We start from the raw sequence: 19,060 nt of genomic DNA, 5'->3' as shown, positions 1-19,060 counted from the left end.
AAAATAAAATAGAATGAAGAGAACATCGTTAGCTATCGAAACTAAATTCATCGATACCATCGTACCAGCTCTAAAGCAAAACAAGTAGAAAAAACCATTCTTTTTCTGCAAAGGAAATAGGTGCAATTTGGTCGTTTACTAGCTTAAATCTAGTGTAAAATGAGTTCGGCCCGCTTTGCGCGCTCCGGGCGCGTCCGCATCTGCATCCTGATGAGCATGTTCATCGTGCTCATCATGATGATAGTGATCTACCAAATGTCCCAACACCAATTGGACGAGAGCCGCGCCTTCCAAGAGGGCCTCAGTGTCCAGATGCAATGTGGGTCTATTGTTTTTATCTTGTTTTACCCTTAAACTCACTGATAATGTTGACAGCTCTAAATGCCGAGAAACTGACCGCCGAGAAGAGGATGAGTGCGCTGCGCTCGGAAAAGATGAGCCTGCAGGAGCAGTACGAGGGCCAGTTGGCGGAGGCAGTGCAGAAGCAGCAGGATACGGAGCACGCACTTCAGGAGAAGTTCGACGCCCAGGTGGAGAAGTACAAGCTGCTGGAGGTGAAGTACTCGGATCTGGAAGCCGAGTGCCTCAAGAGCAAGAAGAAACACATCGAGGACACAAATGCATTCGACCAAAAGCTGCAAAAGGTCCTCGCTGACCTCCATAAGGACAAGGCCAGCAAGGAGCGCGAAGTGTCTGCCTGGAAGGTAAAAATTTCTATTGCATCCTATTGAATTTCTCAACTATACGTACTTATCCTGCAGGAAAAGCTGGTCAAGTTGCAGCGTGATGGGGAGCACAAGATTCACGCCCTGGAGGCCACAATAGCGGAATTCAAGACCAACTGCAACTATGTACCTAAAGTTCAGCCCGCCGAGGCCCCGGCCCATGGCCACCAGCAGCAACTAAATAAGCCCGCCGAGCAGATGCCCACAACGCACCACTCTAATCCCGCCCAGTTGGCGCACAGCATTGAAAAGCCGCGCAACGAGAAGTCCTTCGATGCCCAAGTGCAAGTGAGTGAAGGCCTCTACAGGATTGGCGGCGGGGTAAATCTGCTAGCAACTAACCCAAACCAAAACCTAACCAAACTAAACTTAACAACCGCGTCTACTAATTCCACAATTAAGAGTAATGGCGACGGAACCAAGGAGCAGCCGCAGCACCTGCCTCTGCTGCCGTTTGCCGTGCGCAACAACCACAGCCTCATACTAACCTCTGTTGAAAACTTTCAGATTGTTCCCAAATCGGTCAGTGAGAAGCAGCAGCAGGAGGAGCCGCAACTGTCCGGCGGTCCAGTTTCCCCGCTAAGTGCTCCCCGCAAGAGCAGCACCCAAGCCTCAGTGGGCAGTGCGTCCGACAAGAAAGCCGGCGACGCCCCAAACGCATCTGTAGCCCCAAAGGTCAGTAGCAGCGGCCTTCCACCGCTTGCAGTGCCACCAGCCAAGCCAGAGCGCAAACTACCCGAAAACGTTGCTCCCATTCCCGAGAACTTTGAAGACAAAACGGATACTAAGGGCGACGCAGTCGATGTAGACACCGCCGCCGAGGAACTGCCTAAGAACGAAAACAACAATCGTTATGCCAATGCCGTAAATGATATGGAGGGCAACAAAAATGTAGGTGTGGCCCCCAAACCCATTGAGGATTCGGGTGCCCACGAAGTTAAGGACGCGTTGAACGAGCCCAGCTTTAATTTGCCCGCCGCTGGTGGCGGCCAGAATTTCTTCGACGGCGAATTGCCGGCTCCTGGTCCCGGTCCCGTTCCTGATGAAACGGCCAAACAGATGGCCGAGGCAGCCGGGGTCGGCGGAGGAGGCGATGGAGATGACGACGACGATGTAGGTGATGTGGCCGTGAAACAGCCACAACATCTGCTCGATACAGACAATCTAAACAACGAAATCGTGGCCGACCAGGGCAAAGAGTTCGCCGAAGGCATCCACCTGGAAGACGGCATGGATGAAGACCAAGATGGTATGTAGTAATACCTAAAAAACGAAATAAATGCCTAACACTTAACTCAAATTGTAGAAGACGACTATTCCCACGGTGCAGCACGCAAGAAGGGAGGCGAGGTTATTAGAGATTAAGTAAGATAATTTTCTTATAATATTGAGCGGCATGTGTGCAAAGGCTTAGAAATCCCTTTATATTAAAGCCGTGCTCGGTAAGCCATAGATTTGAGGGGGTTAATCATAACGAAATTCCGCAAACCGATCATTGAATTTGTATGTTAATTGGAGATTATAAATCGACATCTATTCTGGCTTGAGCACGCCCTAAGCTACTTAGTTTGTAAGTTAAGTTCAACGTCATTTCGTTAATAGCAAATGAAAAACAAGAAATTAAAACTCGCAGGAAATACAATACTCTGAGATGGAGCTTCGAACAAAGGCAGACAGTTCACTGTCTGAGCTAAGGCCGATTTAAAATGAAGACTGTTTCGGTTCAGCCTTACAAATTATGTGTCGCAAAGTAACAACAATCGACATTGTTGCTAAATCCTCAACCATTTCGTTAACGAAGGAGACCATCTTAAAAATATAATCTAGCTAAATATTTGCATCTGCGTACAATATTTCTTTGTACTTGGTTTTCTGTGATAAAAATAACTCGCTGCACTGCATTTGGGCAATGTTGCCTGTTTTTTTGTCGCCGCCTCCACGTTTCACTTCTGCATTTGCAACTTCGTCAACTCATTTCGCTAGAGATTAGGTAGCCACATAAGATAGGAATGTACACTAGCATTCGAAAACACACACACAAACTTTATTGGTAATGATAATAATAAACTTAATTGATAAATGTTAATTTCTCGAATCTCTATAAATGAAAATTTATGATGCCATAATTAAATTACGCGGCGCGCCCTAACTAAAAATGTAATTAATAGGAATTAACTCAAAATGAAACAAGCATGGGGTTCACTGCGTGTGCGCCAGGATCCATGGGTGCACCATCACCTGATCCAGCGGTAGGCGGTGCTGCGGATTAAGGACCAGCAGCTTGGAAATGAGATGTGAAGCTGCCTTGGAAATGTGCTCCGGCAGTTTGTAGTCCACCTTGAGAATCTTCTTGTAGGTCTCGTCGTAGTTCTTCGAGTAGAAGGGAGCATGGCCCACCAACAACTCAAAGCAGAGCACACCGAGGCTCCACAGATCTACGTTTTTCGTGTGCGGCTTGCCCTGAACCATTTCGGGTGGCAAATAGTCGACGGTGCCGCACAGTGTCATGCGCATGGAGTTCGGCTCGTGCACGGACCAGCCGAAGTCGGCGATCTTCAGGACGCCCTTGTGCCCGAGCAGCAAGTTCTCCGGCTTAATATCCCTGTGGATGATGTCCCGCTCATGCAGATAGAGAAGCGCCGAGCATAACGCCTGAATATAGGTGGCCGACTGGCGCTCATCGAAACGCTTCATGGGCTGTGCCTGCAAGGCATTAAACAGCGTTCCTTGTGGGGCATACTCCAAGATCAGATATATGCGCACGTCGTCGTGAAAGTAGGCGTACAGACGCAGGATATGCGGATGACGCAGGTGCGATTGTATCTCGATCTCCCGGCGCACCTGGTGCTCCACATTGGACTCGCCAATCTGACGCTTGAACAGCACTTTTAGGGCCACCACGAACTGGGATTCCTTTTCGCGCGCCAAATACACGTTGCCAAACTTGCCGCGCCCCAGCAGGCGACCAATATCGAAGTTGTTAAGCTCCCAGGTCTTCTTGGGCTTCTGTGGCTGGGTTTCTGCAGAAAATTGCAACTTAGTTACTATTTGCGAAAAATGATTTCAGAATCAGTTACCCACCAGTCTTGGTTTTCTCTTTGTCTGTGGTGCTGCTGGCCGCACCAGCTCCCTTTGCGGATTCTGAGCTCTCAGCAGCGGGTTTCTGCTTGGAAATGGATTCGGGCTTCTTGATCGGTGCTACTGGAGCTGGAGCAACGAACTCGGATGTGGTTTTTTTTACAGTCGGCACCATGGGTTTCTGGAAGTTGGCTCCTTCGGATGAAGCTTTGGAATTGGACCCACTTAGGCCTGGCTTTACCGCCGGTCGCACGGTGGTCGCCGCACTCCTGATCACAGCGCCGGTAGATCCTGGCAGGGGTTTGCTGGCTGGCGCCACGTTCTCGCTGTTGGGCTGCATCATAATGGAACCATTTCAGTATTTCAGCTGCACTCCAGAGATTTCGCCCTTACCTTCTTTCCCAATAGCAAGTTCTTCTGCGTATTGAGCACGGCAGCTGATTTTTCCGGCATCCTGACCGGAGCATTTTCCTTGGGGCGCAGCACATGGTCAGACGGATGGGACATGGCGGCACAGGCACTCGACAACTAACAGAACAGATTAAAATTTTGGTCAGATAACAATGAACGTTGATATTGGGTAAAACATTCACGACTCCCGGGATCCTGAGAAAATAAAATGCCGTTCGTTTGAATTGTGAAGCGGGCGTGTGCGTGATGTGGAGAATGGCAAGAGTGCGATAGTATCGGGTGAGGGAAAACTATCGTGAGTTATCAATGCTGCAAGGCAGTTACACAGTTTAATATTTGTTAGCAGTTTATGTTCAAATCAAGAGCATTATTTAATTAGCCCAACAACTTTGGTCATTTAACCTTCATTTCTATCCATCTCCAAATGCGTCTATTGAAGCGGCCAAATTTTAAAAACTAATTTCCGACACTCTTTTTTTCGATTAATCGGAAGATCGGACATCGGAAGAGTTTTACAAATTTCGTTCATTATGTATAACTCAATTCAAGTCAATTTTAGACATAACGGTGACTGTGACCCGGAACAGGTGTGATTTGGCGGGCATCTCTGAAAATCAGCTGATGTCAACAAACAAAGTTTCTTTTGCAATTCCGCGTTTATGATATGATGCCAAATCATGGACACAGCGGAGATTCACGTAAATATAAACAACCAGACTTGCCGCGTCTGCCTGGAGACCCACGAGACCAACCTGTACCTCCACGATAAGATCGAATACAACGATCTTAAGTTGGAGCTCTGGCAGTTGCTGGAAGCCGTTTCCAAATTGAAGGTAAATACCCAAAAATATCAACAATAGCAAGAATCTTCGATAAATCAGTTTAACGTTTTTCAGTGGACGTGGGCAGACCCAAATCTACCGATGCATTTGTGCCAAAATTGCGCCCGCCGGATGATCAGCGCCTACGAGTTTATCGTCGAAGTGGAGAACGCCCATGAAACTTTACAGAATCTCTTCGAGCAACAGGAGGTTGCTGCCAAGCCCGATGAAGTTCATGTGGATGTAGTGGAGCTTATAGACCAGGAGGATGTGGTTAATATGGAACAATACCTGCCCAAATCTTTCGCAGAGCAGCCCGTGGAATTGGAGGAGAAGTATGGAGACCAAGACTGTCCTGCATTTAATTCAGATGTGGGAGAAGAGCCACTATATGCGAACGAGGATAATGATGATGAGCCTGAGGACCCTACGCAATTAAACCCTCTGCTAGACGAACCAGAAAACAGAGAATTGACGCGACCTTCCCAACTGGGTAGTCGTTTGAACCATTCGGCAAACTTCATCTACAAATGCGCCGTCTGTCCGCGTGTCTTTGCCAAAAGTGAATCCCTGACCCGGCATTTTGCCCATGCCCACAGACTGACGGCGGACGTGGCCGCTATGAAGCTGGCCACCGAGAGCTGCGGCACCGGTCTGCTGACCTGTGAGCACTGTCCGCGGACATTCAAGCGTCAGGACACCCTCCGGCGACACATGCAGGCATTCCATCCCGACGCAGTCCCATTGGAGACCGAAGAAACGACGGAAAACTCCGCCCGGAAACGCATAACTAAGCGGCGAGACTGTCCGCACTGCGGCCTGAGCTTTCCCGTATCTAGCCTTACCATCCACATTCGGCGACATACGGGCGACAACCCGTACAAGTGCGATCAGTGCGAGAAGGCCTTTCCGCGCAGCCAAGATCTCAGCCTTCACATGCGCCAGCACACCGGAGAGCGTCCCAGTGAGTGCAAGATCTGCTCCAAGAAGTTCATTTCGCAAAACAAGCTGGCCCGGCACATGCGGTTGCACACGGGTCAAAGGCCGTACTCCTGCGACCTGTGCAGCAAGAGCTTTGTGCAATCCAACGACCTAAAGATTCACATGCGGCGACACACGGGCGAGCGGCCGTATCAGTGTGGAGTGTGCGGAGAGAGCTTCGTCTGCGGCTCGCACCTGAATATCCACCGAAACCGAAAGGGACATCTGGATGCAGTGATTCCGGGCAATGAAGTCGAGGCAAACATTGCTGCTGATCCCTATGTAAATGCTAGGGTCAACAAGCGTCGTTCGGAGGATATTGAGCGTATGCGCCTAAAACGCATTCCCGAGGACCAACTGCAGCAGCAGCTGGAAATGCTCCCCAACCCAGATGTCTCTGCTATGGCCTACAAATGCGGTGTCTGCGAACAGAAATTCAAGAGCGGAGCTCTCCTGACCGTCCATCGCAATAAAATGAGCCATTATGAGATCGAAAGGGTCTACGAAGATCCCTTCGGAAAAAATCAGAAAATGCTCAAAGCTGAATATAATTAAATCCAAGTATTTCAAGAAAAGGTCTATCGCTTACATTTCTATTACATATTTTGTATTTTTATTTAAAGAAAGTTTTAAGTGAATCCACAAATTATTATACATGGTTCAAACAGCGAGCCCTTTGTGCACCAATATAACATTAGATACTTTTTGTATCTTGGGCTTTAAATAGTCTGCAATACATCAAATGAAATACAAGTTTGACTTTGTTTAAATTTCAAATAAATTGTTTATTCTTTCTATATAAATAATAACATTTTTGCTAACTTAAGACTGAGGCATTTAGGTAATACTATTGTTTTCCTATGGAATATTCGATCCAAATATTCTTATCAGTCTCAAAAACTTAAAACCAACTTAGAATTAACCCATTGATGAACAAAAATTAGTCTCTTTGGCCTTAGTCGACCTCCTCGACCGTGGGTCCAGAGTAGCCTCCAAATCCTCCTGCCTGCTGGCCGCAGTTTGCCCCAGGACTACCAACTCCCGCGCCCGATCCCTGCTGATGCATCTTGGTCATGATGGGGGAGCAGTGGTGGGTGAGCTCCTGCAGCTTATGGTCGAACTCCTCTTTCTCGGCAGTCGTGTTGCTGTCCAGCCACCGGATGATGTCGTTGCACTTGTCCAGGACGGAGTTCTTGTCGGCCTCCTCTAGTTTGCCAGCGGGTGCCTGTTCCACGGCCTGCTTCACATTGAAGACGTAGCTCTCCAGGGCATTTCGAGAGGTTATGCGCTGGCGCTGCTTCTCGTCCTCGTCGGCGTACTTCTCTGCCTCGTTCACCATGCGATCGATCTCGGCCTGCGAGAGGCGTCCCTTGTCGTTCTTGATCGTGATGTTCTTAGCCTTGCCCGTGCTCATCTCCTTCGCACTGACGTTCAGGATTCCATTCGCGTCCATGTCGAAGGTGACTTCTATCTGGGGCACACCCCTTGGTGCAGGTGGTATGCCAGACAAATCGAAGGTTCCCAATGCATTGTTGTCCTTCGTCATCGCACGTTCGCCCTCATACACCTGGATGGAGACTCCGGGCTGATTGTCCGAGTACGTGGAGAACGTTTTGGTCTGCTTGCACGGAATGCGGCAGTTGCGCTCGATCAGTTTGGTCATAACACCTCCAGCGGTCTCTATTCCCAATGAGAGTGGGGCCACGTCCACCAGCAGCACGTCCTGGATCTTGCCGCTCTGGTCTCCGCTGAGGATAGCGGCCTGCACAGCGGCTCCATATGCCACTGCCTCGTCTGGGTTGATGGATAGGTTGAGGTTCTTGCCGTGGAAGAACTGCTGCAGCAGACTCTGCACCTTGGGAATACGCGTTGATCCACCGACCAGCACGATGTCATGAATCTGACCCTTGTCCATCTTGGCGTCGGTGAGGGCCTTCTCCACAGGCTGCAGGGTGTTGCGGAAGAGGTCCGCGCACAGCTCCTCAAACCTGGCGCGGCTCACTTTAGTATAGAAGTCCTGGCCCTCAAACAATGCGTCGATCTCGATGGTGGCCTCCGTGCTGGAGGAGAGCGTGCGCTTTGCCCGCTCCGCCGCTGTTCTGAGGCGTCGTAGGGCGCGAGGGTTGGAGCGCAGATCCTTCTTGTATTTCCGCTTGAACTCATCCGCCAGGAGGGTGACTAGTCGGTTGTCAAAGTCCTCGCCGCCCAAGTGGGTGTCTCCGGCGGTGGAGCGCACTTCGAACAGTGACCCCTCGTCGATGGTCAGGATGGACACATCGAAGGTGCCGCCGCCCAAGTCGAAGATAAGCACATTGCGCTCACCCTTAAGGTTCTTGTCCAGTCCATAGGCCAGTGCCGCCGCCGTGGGCTCGTTGATGATGCGGAGCACATTCAGGCCGGCAATGTGACCGGCGTCCTTGGTAGCCTGGCGCTGGGAGTCGTTGAAGTAGGCTGGAACTGTGATGACTGCATCTGTAATGCTCTCGCCCAGATACGCCTCCGCCGTCTCCTTCATCTTGGCCAGCACCATTGAGCTGATCTCCTCGGGGGCAAATCTCTTCGACTCGCCCTTATACTCAACCCCGATCTTGGGCTTTCCGCCGTCGCTTACCACCTTGAAAGGCCAGTGCTTCATGTCCTCTGCGATCTTGGGGTCGTCGTATTTACGGCCGATGAGTCGCTTGGCGTCGAACACCGTGTTCCTGGGATTCATGGCCACCTGGTTCTTGGCCGGATCGCCGATGAGGCGTTCCTCATCTGTAAAAGCCACGTAGGACGGCGTTGTGCGGTTGCCCTGGTCATTGGCGATGATCTCCACCTTGCCATGTTGGTAGACACCCACGCAGGAGTAGGTGGTGCCCAGATCGATTCCAATAGCAGGCATTGTGTGTGAGTTCTTCTTTCTCGGTAACGAATTTTTTAAAGTATTCTGCGTTCTCTTCTTGTCTTCAATAATAACTTCTTGGTTGAGTACAATAGTTGTAGTTGTTTTATTTGGTTGCTAATTACTGTTACTTGATTCTCTTTAACTTGCACTTTACTGCAGATTGTTTAGCTTGTTCAGCTGCGCTTGTTTGTTTGCTTAGCTTTCGCTTAGCGATGTTTTCAGTTTGCTTGTTTGAATTGAATTGACGCTAAGAGAACCAAGCGGCCCTATTTATACTCCGGCGCTCTTTTCGCGAACATTCGAGGCGTGCTCTCTCGAAGCAACGAGAACAGTAAGCTGTTTAGTATGGGCCAGACTGAGATAGCATTAGTGTCAGGGAGGGAGAGCCGCAAACTTAAGAGTGAAAGAGGGGAAAAGAAATTTCTCGAGATTTCTTTCTGCCAAACCAATGACCTACCACAACAACTAGATTGTTGTTTAGGATTCTAGAATATTCGCGGTATTTTGTAACTTCTTCATAAAAATGGCAACGTGAAAAACTAATTTTAAAGGCAATCGCAGCTCTTTGTTATGCGAATGGTGCCCACAAATGAGACTGGATGTATGTATGTATGTACATAGCTCTGCCAAATGTCTATAAGTTTTATACAAGCATTTGTATCTGGCCATGTCCTTCTGTCCGTCCGTCAGTTATTTTCAGATATCCGTCCGGTTATTTTTTCAGTTTTGTATAAGTCCTGTAAGTTTCTATCGGTATGCCAAAAATGTGTTTGCACGCCCACTTTAACTTTTTTTCAGTGAATTCTTGTTTTCCCTATTTCTATCAATATGCCAGAAAAATTTAAAATTGTTTTCCCTATTTCTATCAATATGCCAGAAAAATTTAAAATTTTCGCACTTCCTCTAGCTGAGTAATGGGTATAGGATTGTCGGGAAACTCGACTATAGCTTTATCTCTTGTTCTGAAAAATTAATAAGTTACATTAAATAAGATACGTTAAAGATATTTAAGCAAATGGGGTTTCGCTTTATTTTGTGGTCTAGTCCATTGTAGTTCCATATCATACTTGGAAAGTAATGGAAAGAGGAATCTTTGAAAAGATTATTTATTAAAACTTTTGCCAGTGATCTGTGATGTTAGTTTTCATAAAGGGCTCGGCTCTGTAAAATGATTAGAAATACATACATATGTATATGAGAACATTGGTATGCAGCTACTTTGAATCGGCGGCGCCGATTTTTGAGCTCTGGCGGCCACTATCCGCTTAACAGAACGATGCGATTATCTTTAAAATAAGCTATTCAAGCAGTCGTTAATATAAAGAAATTCCAAAATACCGCGAACATTCTAGATTTCTATACAACAATCTAGTTGTTGTGGTAGGTCATTTGTTTGGCAGAAAGAAATCTCGAGAAATTTCTTTTCCCTTCTTTCTCTCTTAAGTTTGCGGCTTTACCTCCCTGACACTAATGCTATCTCAGTCTGGCCCATACTAAACAGCTTACTGTTCTCGTTGCTTCGAGAGAGCACGCCTCGAATGTTCGCGAAGAGAGCGCCGGAGTATAAATAGGGCCGCTTGGTTCTCTTAGCGTCAATTCAATTCAAACAAGCAAACTGAAAACATCGCTAAGCGAAAGCTAAGCAAACAAACAAACGCAGCTGAACAAGCTAAATAATCTGCAGTACATTGCAAGTTAAAGTGAATCAAGTAAAAGTAAATAGCAACCAAATATAACAACTACAACTACTGAACTCAACCAAGAAGTTATTATTAAAAACAAGCAGAGAACGCTGAATACTTTAAAAAATTTGTTACCGAGAAAGAAGATTTCACACACAATGCCTGCTATTGGAATCGATCTGGGCACCACCTACTCCTGCGTGGGTGTCTACCAACATGGCAAGGTGGAGATCATCGCCAATGACCAGGGCAACCGCACAACGCCGTCCTACGTGGCTTTTACAGATGAGGAACGCCTCATCGGCGATCCGGCCAAGAACCAGGTGGCCATGAATCCCAGGAACACGGTGTTCGACGCCAAGCGACTCATCGGCCGTAAATACGACGACCTCAAGATCGCAGAGGACATGAAGCACTGGCCTTTCAAGGTGGTAAGCGACGGCGGAAAGCCCAAGATCGGGGTTGAGTATAAGGGCGAGTCGAAGAGATTTGCCCCCGAGGAGATCAGCTCAATGGTGCTGGCCAAGATGAAGGAGACGGCGGAGGCGTATCTGGGCGAGAGCATTACAGATGCAGTCATCACAGTTCCAGCCTACTTCAACGACTCCCAGCGCCAGGCTACCAAGGACGCCGGTCACATTGCCGGCCTGAATGTGCTCCGCATCATCAACGAGCCCACGGCGGCGGCACTGGCCTATGGACTGGACAAGAACCTTAAGGGTGAGCGCAATGTGCTTATCTTCGACTTGGGCGGCGGCACCTTCGATGTGTCCATCCTGACCATCGACGAGGGGTCACTGTTCGAAGTGCGCTCCACCGCCGGAGACACCCACTTGGGCGGCGAGGACTTTGACAACCGACTAGTCACCCTCCTGGCGGATGAGTTCAAGCGGAAATACAAGAAGGATCTGCGCTCCAACCCTCGCGCCCTACGACGCCTCAGAACAGCGGCGGAGCGGGCAAAGCGCACGCTCTCCTCCAGCACGGAGGCCACCATCGAGATCGACGCATTGTTTGAGGGCCAGGACTTCTATACTAAAGTGAGCCGCGCCAGGTTTGAGGAGCTGTGCGCGGACCTCTTCCGCAACACCCTGCAGCCTGTGGAGAAGGCCCTCACCGACGCCAAGATGGACAAGGGTCAGATTCATGACATCGTGCTGGTCGGTGGATCAACGCGTATTCCCAAGGTGCAGAGTCTGCTGCAGCAGTTCTTCCACGGCAAGAACCTCAACCTATCCATCAACCCAGACGAGGCAGTGGCATATGGAGCCGCTGTGCAGGCCGCTATCCTCAGCGGAGACCAGAGCGGCAAGATCCAGGACGTGCTGCTGGTGGACGTGGCCCCACTCTCATTGGGAATAGAGACCGCTGGAGGTGTTATGACCAAACTGATCGAGCGCAACTGCCGCATTCCGTGCAAGCAGACCAAAACGTTCTCCACGTACTCGGACAATCAGCCCGGAGTCTCCATCCAGGTGTATGAGGGCGAACGTGCGATGACGAAGGACAACAATGCATTGGGAACCTTCGATTTGTCTGGCATACCACCTGCACCAAGGGGTGTGCCCCAGATAGAAGTCACCTTCGACATGGACGCGAATGGAATCCTGAACGTCAGTGCGAAGGAGATGAGCACGGGCAAGGCTAAGAACATCACGATCAAGAACGACAAGGGACGCCTCTCGCAGGCCGAGATCGATCGCATGGTGAACGAGGCAGAGAAGTACGCCGACGAGGACGAGAAGCAGCGCCAGCGTATAACCTCTCGAAATGCCCTGGAGAGCTACGTCTTCAATGTGAAGCAGGCCGTGGAACAGGCACCCGCTGGCAAACTAGAGGAGGCCGACAAGAACTCCGTCCTGGACAAGTGCAACGACATCATCCGGTGGCTGGACAGCAACACGACTGCCGAGAAAGAGGAGTTCGACCATAAGCTGCAGGAGCTCACCCACCACTGCTCCCCCATCATGACCAAGATGCATCAGCAGGGATCGGGCGCGGGAGCTGGTAGTCCTGGGGCAAACTGCGGCCAGCAGGCAGGAGGATTTGGAGGCTACTCTGGACCCACGGTCGAGGAGGTCGACTAAGGCCAAAGAGACTAATTTTTGTTCATCAATGGGTTAATTCTAAGTTGGTTTTAAGTTTTTGAGACTGATAAGAATATTTGGATCGAATATTCCATAGGAAAACAATAGTATTACCTAAATGCCCCAGTTCTAAGTTAGCAAAAATGTTATTATATAAAAAAAATAAATTATTTATTTGAAATTTTAAAAAATCAAACTTGTATTTCATTTAATGAATTGAAGATTTTAAAAGCCTAAGATATAAAAAGTATCTAATATAATATTGGTGCACAAATGGCTATTGTTGTTATTTGTCTTTGGTAGAACTCATATGAAGGCCATATATGTACATAAATATACAATTATAGTAAGCTGAAAAAATGCAAAGTGAAGCTGAACACGGCTATTGACACCGTCCGTATCAAGACAATGAACGTATCATTTACTAGCGAAGTAATAAACATGGAAGTAACTATAACTCGGAGTTTTTGGATTCGTTGTATCTTGTCAAGAAACTCGGCATACGCAGGACTTGTAGACTGGTACTTTTTGAGGTTCCCGTCAACAATTGCAGTAGAATTCCTCCTCCAAATAGATTTGCTTTCATTTGAGGTTAATTTTGAAATCAATTCTTGATTTTCTATTGTCTAGAAAGTTAACTTTGAAATAGTTTAAAGTGCTGGAAATCTCGCTGAAACATGACTTCCATCAGTGCTGTAAAACACAGACAGCTATCGATATCAGTCTTCTCTCTCTTCACACTTTCGTTCGCTATGCAAAAGCGCGTGCCCAGCAGCTTAGGAATTTAGGCGCGTTAAGTTAATTTAACGTTTGTTTGTGAAGCACGCACTTGAAAACAAAAGGATTCCTTATTTTTCAAACCGAAAACATAGAAAGTGCTCGTATAGCCTACGTTTTCGCATTGTACTACATTTTTATTGTAAGTTCCGTTAGCCGCCATTTTGCCTCGATTCCTTTTACGCGCCATTCTCCCATTCATACGTTATTGCGTAGTGTGCTGTCTTTTCTAGACTTTTCCGAAATTCAGGGAAATGGAAAAATCCGAGAAACCGGCATGCGTCGTCTGCGGTCTTCCGGCCGGATTGATGTGCCAGCGGTGTGGAGAACCGTACTGCAAGGATGAGTGCCAGAGATTGGACTGGCAGAGGCACAAGCACGTCTGCATCATTATGCCGTAAGTTGGATCAGTAAATCAGTGGAATAGAAATGCAATATGTTAGGATATTTACTTATTCAATTACTTATACAAATACCCTTCCAGACCCTTGGTGGGCTACAGACCTCTTCAACAGTCGTTGCGTCCAATCCAGAGCGTAAAGACCGTGGGCTTCCAAGAGTCTCTACAGCTCGCTACAACTCGCACTGCAAATGAAGAGCCAATTTCTTTTGTGGAGCCCACTGCTGCTTTGCCGAAGGAGCTGGATCTCTCCGAAAAATGGCGCGATCACTTGCTGCCGTCGGGCGAGGAGTTCTTTGAGTGCCGCGTGACCTTCATGGAGAACGACGGACCCATCTGGGTGGTGCACGTGGCCAGTGTGGAGGGCATGGAGCGTATGACGGACAACATGATGCGCTGCATGCAGAGCCAGAAGCTGATTCGTATGCAGAACGTACAAGAGGACACCCTGGTGGCCATCAGTGTGGACAAAAAGGTCTACCGCGGTCATGTCTTGACACTCTGCCGTCAGAAGCAAGAGGCCGATGTCCGGATGATTGACTACGGTCCGATAGTGGGTACACCGCTTCGGGATATTTACACTGTTGTGCACAAAATGTCCGAATACAAGGCTTTCGCTTTCCGGGTCAAATTGCCCACAAACACTGGAGTTCAGGTCAATAAGAATTTGACACTCCGCCTGCTGGGAACCAAAACCCGCGACGGCGTTTATCACGTCCACCTAAAGCCCAAGATGACAATACCACTAAGTTTGCCATTGGAGATGCTGCAGCTGAATCCCGAAGTAAAGGTAATCCGCGTGTTTAAGACAAATTCAGCGCACAAGGAGCCGCAGGTGGCCCTCCTTCAGATCAACGTTATGGACCATGTCAACACAGACTTGAACGACAGCCTTACCGAGAAGCCAGGACAGCCGTTTACTGGGCCTTTCCCCGAGGAGAAGTGCACCTTCTTTGTGGCCGCCCGCACCAAGGATGGTTATCGGCGAGCCTTCCTATTGGATCATATCGTACAGCCGACGCCTATGTTCTTGGTTTACGAAATGGACGAGGGTCGAGTGTCTATAACCACCGAGTTAAGTCGTATTCCCAGCGAACTACTTGGCCTGCCCATTCGAGTGTTTGCCGCTCAGCTGAAAGACTCCGTGCCTGAGGAGCTTGAGACCCAAGGTGCAGATCTGACGGTCAAGTTTAAACTCGATAACCCGCTGCCCAAGGAAAAGTTACGCTCGGCAAATGCCGCCCTGAATTCGAAGGGCGAGCAGATTTGTGTGGCCCGAATAAGCACCTTCTTGGGTCATATTTCAGATTTAGGCCACAAGTACTGGCGTGAACCCATCGCGCAAGACTCCATTGTGTTCATTACCCACGTGGTCAGCTTTAAGGAGGTATACATAAGCTCCCCAAATGCCAAGCAGTATGCTGAAATTTTCAAGCGTCTGGAGTACAAGTGCGCTTCAATCCACGATTCTAGTGACGTCTCTGTTGGGTGCATCGTGCTGGTTGTCTCTAAGAAGATGGGACACTTCCGGGGCGAGGTTGGTGGATATTTATGTTGAAGCCTTTCTTTGAAATCTAAGAACTTTTTCGAATTTTACAGATATTGAGTACTGCTAACGGAATATTTGATGTGAAAAACGTTGATACCGGTGCCACCCAAAAGGTAGAGTTGGCGGCGATACGCAAGTCTTGTCGCTTTCTGGAGAATTTGCCCGTGTGTCTGATGCGTGTGCAGTTAAAGGATATTTGCAATATTCCGGATGCAGCAGTGCCAGTCAACAATGGGGCCATTCAACTGCTAAACAAAGTCTGCGCCCAAGAAGAAATGCTAAGTCTGGGAATGGTAGATGCTACTACATCGACCGTGGATCTTCTGTCCAGCTCCAGCTCCCCGTGCTCCTTGGTGCTCCGAATGTTGCCTCTTATGTTTACACCGGTACAAGATAAGCCGGAAGTTGTTCCACCAAAGGCTGCTCTTACTCCAAGTCAATCGCCTGTTGTCTCCCCGGAAAAACAGAAGGTACAGTCCCCACTTCTGCTGGAGGCAGCCAAGGATCTGCCTCCACTGCCGCCCTCTCCACCGGAGTCACCTGTTCCTGTCGAACCGATTGAAAAGTCTGCTTCCCAAATTGTGCCCCATGATAAGCCCATTGAACGGTTCTTTTTCAACGCTTTGCCCAAGAATCTAGCTCCTTTGGGCGACAAGGTCAACCTAATCCTTTTAAACGCTGACGGAATGCCACAGACTGGCTACATTACTGCCGCCTACTTCAAGGATGGAAAGGTGGCCGATGAATTCAGGGACATGCTCAACTGTGTTGCCCATCAGGGAGCGTGTGACCATAATGCCGTTCCGGGTTACGTGCCAAGGTAAATTGGTTACCGTATTTGTACATATTATTATTTTTATGCGCTTTTCGCCAATTGCAGCGTTGGTGAACTGTGCTTGGCGCTCTTCAGCGAGGACAAAAGCTGGTATCGCGGAGTCTGCCTGGAGGTCAAGGACAATAAGGCCAAAATTCTGTACTGTGATTTTGGAAACTCTGAATTGGTGCCCGTGGAACATCTGAAACCGATGGCCCAAGATTTGCTAAATGCCGTCTATTCAACGAAGTGCTATATAGATGGTACATTCAATTTCCGTTCAATTTCCACCCAGCCATATAATTAATCATTATAATTATTGCAGGCTTCGACAAGTCAAAGAATTTTGCAGCTCTGGAGGACTATCTTGTACATAAGGTCCGATTCTTTTGTGGCGTCAAGGTTGGCCCTGAACCCGATACTCGTCTCATTACGATTCCGAACCTGCAGAATATTCTAAACGCGCCAAGTGTATAATTTTACGATGCTTTCGACTTCAACTTACCGACAACATGGATCACATTCCTTCATAAGATTTTAGCATTAAGGTTTTGATAACATGATTTTGATAATCATTCGCTTACATTTATTTAAGCACATTATAGTGAGTTGACTAAGAGACTTAGCACCTTAGTTATCGCATTTGGAAAGATGTTGATCATTTAAGCAGAATTTCTTTAATTTTGTCATTATTTTTACCACATAGGAACTCCATAAGTAGACTACTCTTAAGAAAATTCACACTTATGTCGATTAAAGAAAACGAACAATTCTAAGTTTAATTACAAATCAAACGCATCATTTGGGTCTTTGGCAATTTAATATTTTGTAATTAAACAGCCATTTATTTTGTTGTCCATAAAAGTATTTAAAAGGATGTTTTTACACGTTTGACTTACAAAATCCTGGCAGATATAACAACAGCTTTATTGCTCATCCAGTTTGGCCAGCAGCTCCTCCACAACATCGACTTGGCGCACACAATCCCAGGAGTTCCTGGTTGGAGCAAGATGTCTGCACAATTGATCAGTACGTTCTGCTGACTCGCCAGCCCCTCGCCACTCATTCAGTTCCTGCTGGTTTGGGTTTCATTTCCACACTTATGACTTCCTTCTTCTCCAGCTTTGAATTTGGCGGGCTATTCTGCTGCAGTATGTTTTTCTCTTCGAATGCCAAAACTATAAAACCAAATACTAGAAAGCTCTCAGCTGGCCACCCTTCATGAAATACTGAAAATGGAAATACTGAACTAACGCGCGTAGTTCAAGTAAATCAAGTTACATTTTCGATTTTAATATTTCCCTTTTTTAAAGTACATTTTAATTAGTTTAAGAAATAGTTTAAGTTTAATAGTTTAATAGTTTAAGAAAATTTAACAATTTTGTAAATATTTTTCATATATATTGTTCATAATATTAGTTGTATTTAAACAATAAAACCAACTTTGCCAATTGGCATTGATGATGCTGACCTACATGGCCCACTGCTGCTCCCAATCCTCTCCAGGCCTTGTTCGTTGCTTTGCCCTTTGCTGATTGACTCCCTCTTTTTGGCATTTTTGTGGTAATCGCCGTGGCATCCCATTCGCTCCTCTTCACTTCGCTGCTGCATTTGCATCAAAGTCGTAACTCAATCTCAAGAAGGTTACATTGATTGTTACACTTGAAGTACGTCTCTCAAATTTATTGCACTTGTTTCTTAACATCTAAAATCTATTCTAGGTGGACTAAACTAAAAATTGCACTGCGTTTTGCCTAGCTAAGAAATGAACTAAAACAAGATAGAACGCTATAGTCGGGTTCCCAGACTATCTGATACCCGTTACTCAGATGGTGAAGGCGCGAAGAGTAATTACAACACTGACCGTTTTTTGCGGTTTGTGGGCGTTAGAGTGGGCGTGGCAAAAAGATTTTTGGTATATAGAGTTAAATTTACAAGACGAACAAAAATGTGAAAAAATTTCACATTTTTCAAAAGTGTGGGCGTGGCATTTTTGTGCGGTTTGTGGGCGTTAGGGTGGGCGTGGCAAAAAGTTTTTCTGCAGATCGATAGAAATTTACAATACTAATAAGAAAATGAAAAAATATCATAGCATTTTTCAAAAGTGTGGGCGTGGCAGTTTTGGGCGGTTTGTGGGCGTTAAAGGGGGCGTGGCAAAATTAATCGACAAACTTGTGCTGCGTCTATGTCTCTGGAGTCTGTATGCTTATTCTCAACTTTCTAGCTTTTATAGTTGCTGAGATCTCGACGTTCATACGGACGGACAGACAGACAGACGGACAGACAGACGGACGGACAGACGGACATGGTCAGATCGGCTATTAATCCTGATCAAGAATATGGTCGGAATCGCTTTCTTCTGCCTGTTACATACTTTTCAACGAATCTGACCGCCCACTGACCGTTTTTTGCGGTTTGTGGGCGTTAGAGTGGGCGTGGCAAAAAGATTTTTGGTATATAGAGTTAAATTTAAATGGGGCAGATCGAAGTAGGTGAGGTTCTAGTTGAGCTCCTGGACGCTGTCACCTCGCAGCCGGCGGGATGCCGCCGGTCCGGGTTCGAGTCCCGGTGAAGTTGCAACTAAGTAGCATGGATACATAACATAGTTAACACAAGTTAGAACGCTATAGTCGGGTTCCCCGACTATTGATACCCGTTACCCAGCTGGTGAAGGTGCGAAGAGAAATTACAACACTGAGCGTTTTTTGCGGTTTGTGGGCGTTAGAGTGGGCGTGGCAAAAAGATTTTTGGTATAGAGTTCATTTAAATGGGGATAATCGCAGTAGGCTGGCTGCCACTTATTTGGGGCAGATCGAAGTAGGTGAGGTTCTAGTTTAGCTCCTGACGC

General features: G+C 47.4%; 6 protein-coding genes across 9 annotated transcripts; 4 read left to right on the top strand and 2 right to left on the bottom strand.

Moving 5' to 3' along the window:
- Positions 1-45: 45 nt before the first annotated feature.
- On the top strand, positions 46-2,171 carry LOC122619027. Of its 3 annotated transcripts, none has more exons than XM_043795701.1 (5): positions 47-319; positions 376-704; positions 762-1,046; positions 1,233-1,974; positions 2,032-2,171. In XM_043795701.1, the coding sequence occupies exons 1-5, from the start codon at positions 160-162 to the stop codon at positions 2,088-2,090; spliced, it is 1,575 nt and encodes a 524-aa protein (XP_043651636.1). In that variant the 5' UTR covers positions 47-159; the 3' UTR covers positions 2,091-2,171. The 3 variants fall into 3 exon arrangements, with proteins under 3 accessions (XP_043651635.1, XP_043651636.1, XP_043651637.1); XM_043795702.1 differs by having other exon boundaries at positions 48-319; positions 762-1,013; XM_043795700.1 differs by having other exon boundaries at positions 46-319; positions 762-1,974.
- A 576-nt stretch (positions 2,172-2,747) lies between these two features.
- On the bottom strand, positions 2,748-4,460 carry LOC122619029 (aurora kinase C). Its single transcript, XM_043795703.1, has 3 exons — positions 4,197-4,460; positions 3,807-4,137; positions 2,748-3,745 (listed from the first exon to the last, which is right to left on the bottom strand). The coding sequence occupies exons 1-3, from the start codon at positions 4,308-4,310 to the stop codon at positions 2,925-2,927; spliced, it is 1,266 nt and encodes a 421-aa protein (XP_043651638.1). The 5' UTR covers positions 4,311-4,460; the 3' UTR covers positions 2,748-2,924.
- Positions 4,461-4,760: 300 nt separating this feature from the next.
- On the top strand, positions 4,761-6,728 carry LOC122620705 (zinc finger protein 2 homolog). The gene is made up of 2 exons (XM_043798300.1): positions 4,761-5,047; positions 5,111-6,728. Exons 1-2 carry the CDS (start codon positions 4,892-4,894, stop codon positions 6,569-6,571), a joined length of 1,617 nt encoding a protein of 538 aa, XP_043654235.1. The 5' UTR covers positions 4,761-4,891; the 3' UTR covers positions 6,572-6,728.
- Positions 6,729-6,857: 129 nt separating this feature from the next.
- On the bottom strand, positions 6,858-9,129 carry LOC122620005 (major heat shock 70 kDa protein Ab-like). The gene has a single exon (XM_043797265.1). The coding sequence runs from the start codon at positions 8,898-8,900 to the stop codon at positions 6,972-6,974; it is 1,929 nt and encodes a 642-aa protein (XP_043653200.1). The 5' UTR covers positions 8,901-9,129; the 3' UTR covers positions 6,858-6,971.
- A 1,384-nt stretch (positions 9,130-10,513) lies between these two features.
- On the top strand, positions 10,514-12,805 carry LOC122620372 (major heat shock 70 kDa protein Ab-like). Its single transcript, XM_043797801.1, has one exon. It carries the CDS (start codon positions 10,744-10,746, stop codon positions 12,670-12,672), a length of 1,929 nt encoding a protein of 642 aa, XP_043653736.1. The 5' UTR covers positions 10,514-10,743; the 3' UTR covers positions 12,673-12,805.
- Positions 12,806-13,398: 593 nt separating this feature from the next.
- Positions 13,399-16,995, top strand: LOC122620090. Of its 2 annotated transcripts, none has more exons than XM_043797387.1 (6): positions 13,399-13,591; positions 13,683-13,846; positions 13,934-15,386; positions 15,449-16,218; positions 16,279-16,475; positions 16,538-16,995. In XM_043797387.1, the coding sequence occupies exons 2-6, from the start codon at positions 13,704-13,706 to the stop codon at positions 16,687-16,689; spliced, it is 2,715 nt and encodes a 904-aa protein (XP_043653322.1). In that variant the 5' UTR covers positions 13,399-13,591; positions 13,683-13,703; the 3' UTR covers positions 16,690-16,995. The 2 variants fall into 2 exon arrangements, with proteins under 2 accessions (XP_043653322.1, XP_043653321.1); XM_043797386.1 differs by having other exon boundaries at positions 13,666-13,846.
- Positions 16,996-19,060: the final 2,065 nt, after the last annotated feature.

The sequence above is a fragment of the Drosophila teissieri genome, chromosome 3R (genome assembly GCF_016746235.2).
Source record: "Drosophila teissieri strain GT53w chromosome 3R, Prin_Dtei_1.1, whole genome shotgun sequence".
NCBI classification, from domain to species: domain Eukaryota; kingdom Metazoa; phylum Arthropoda; class Insecta; order Diptera; family Drosophilidae; genus Drosophila; species Drosophila teissieri.
Note: the sequence above shows the minus strand (reverse complement) of the source record. Positions and strands in the feature narration are given on the sequence as shown.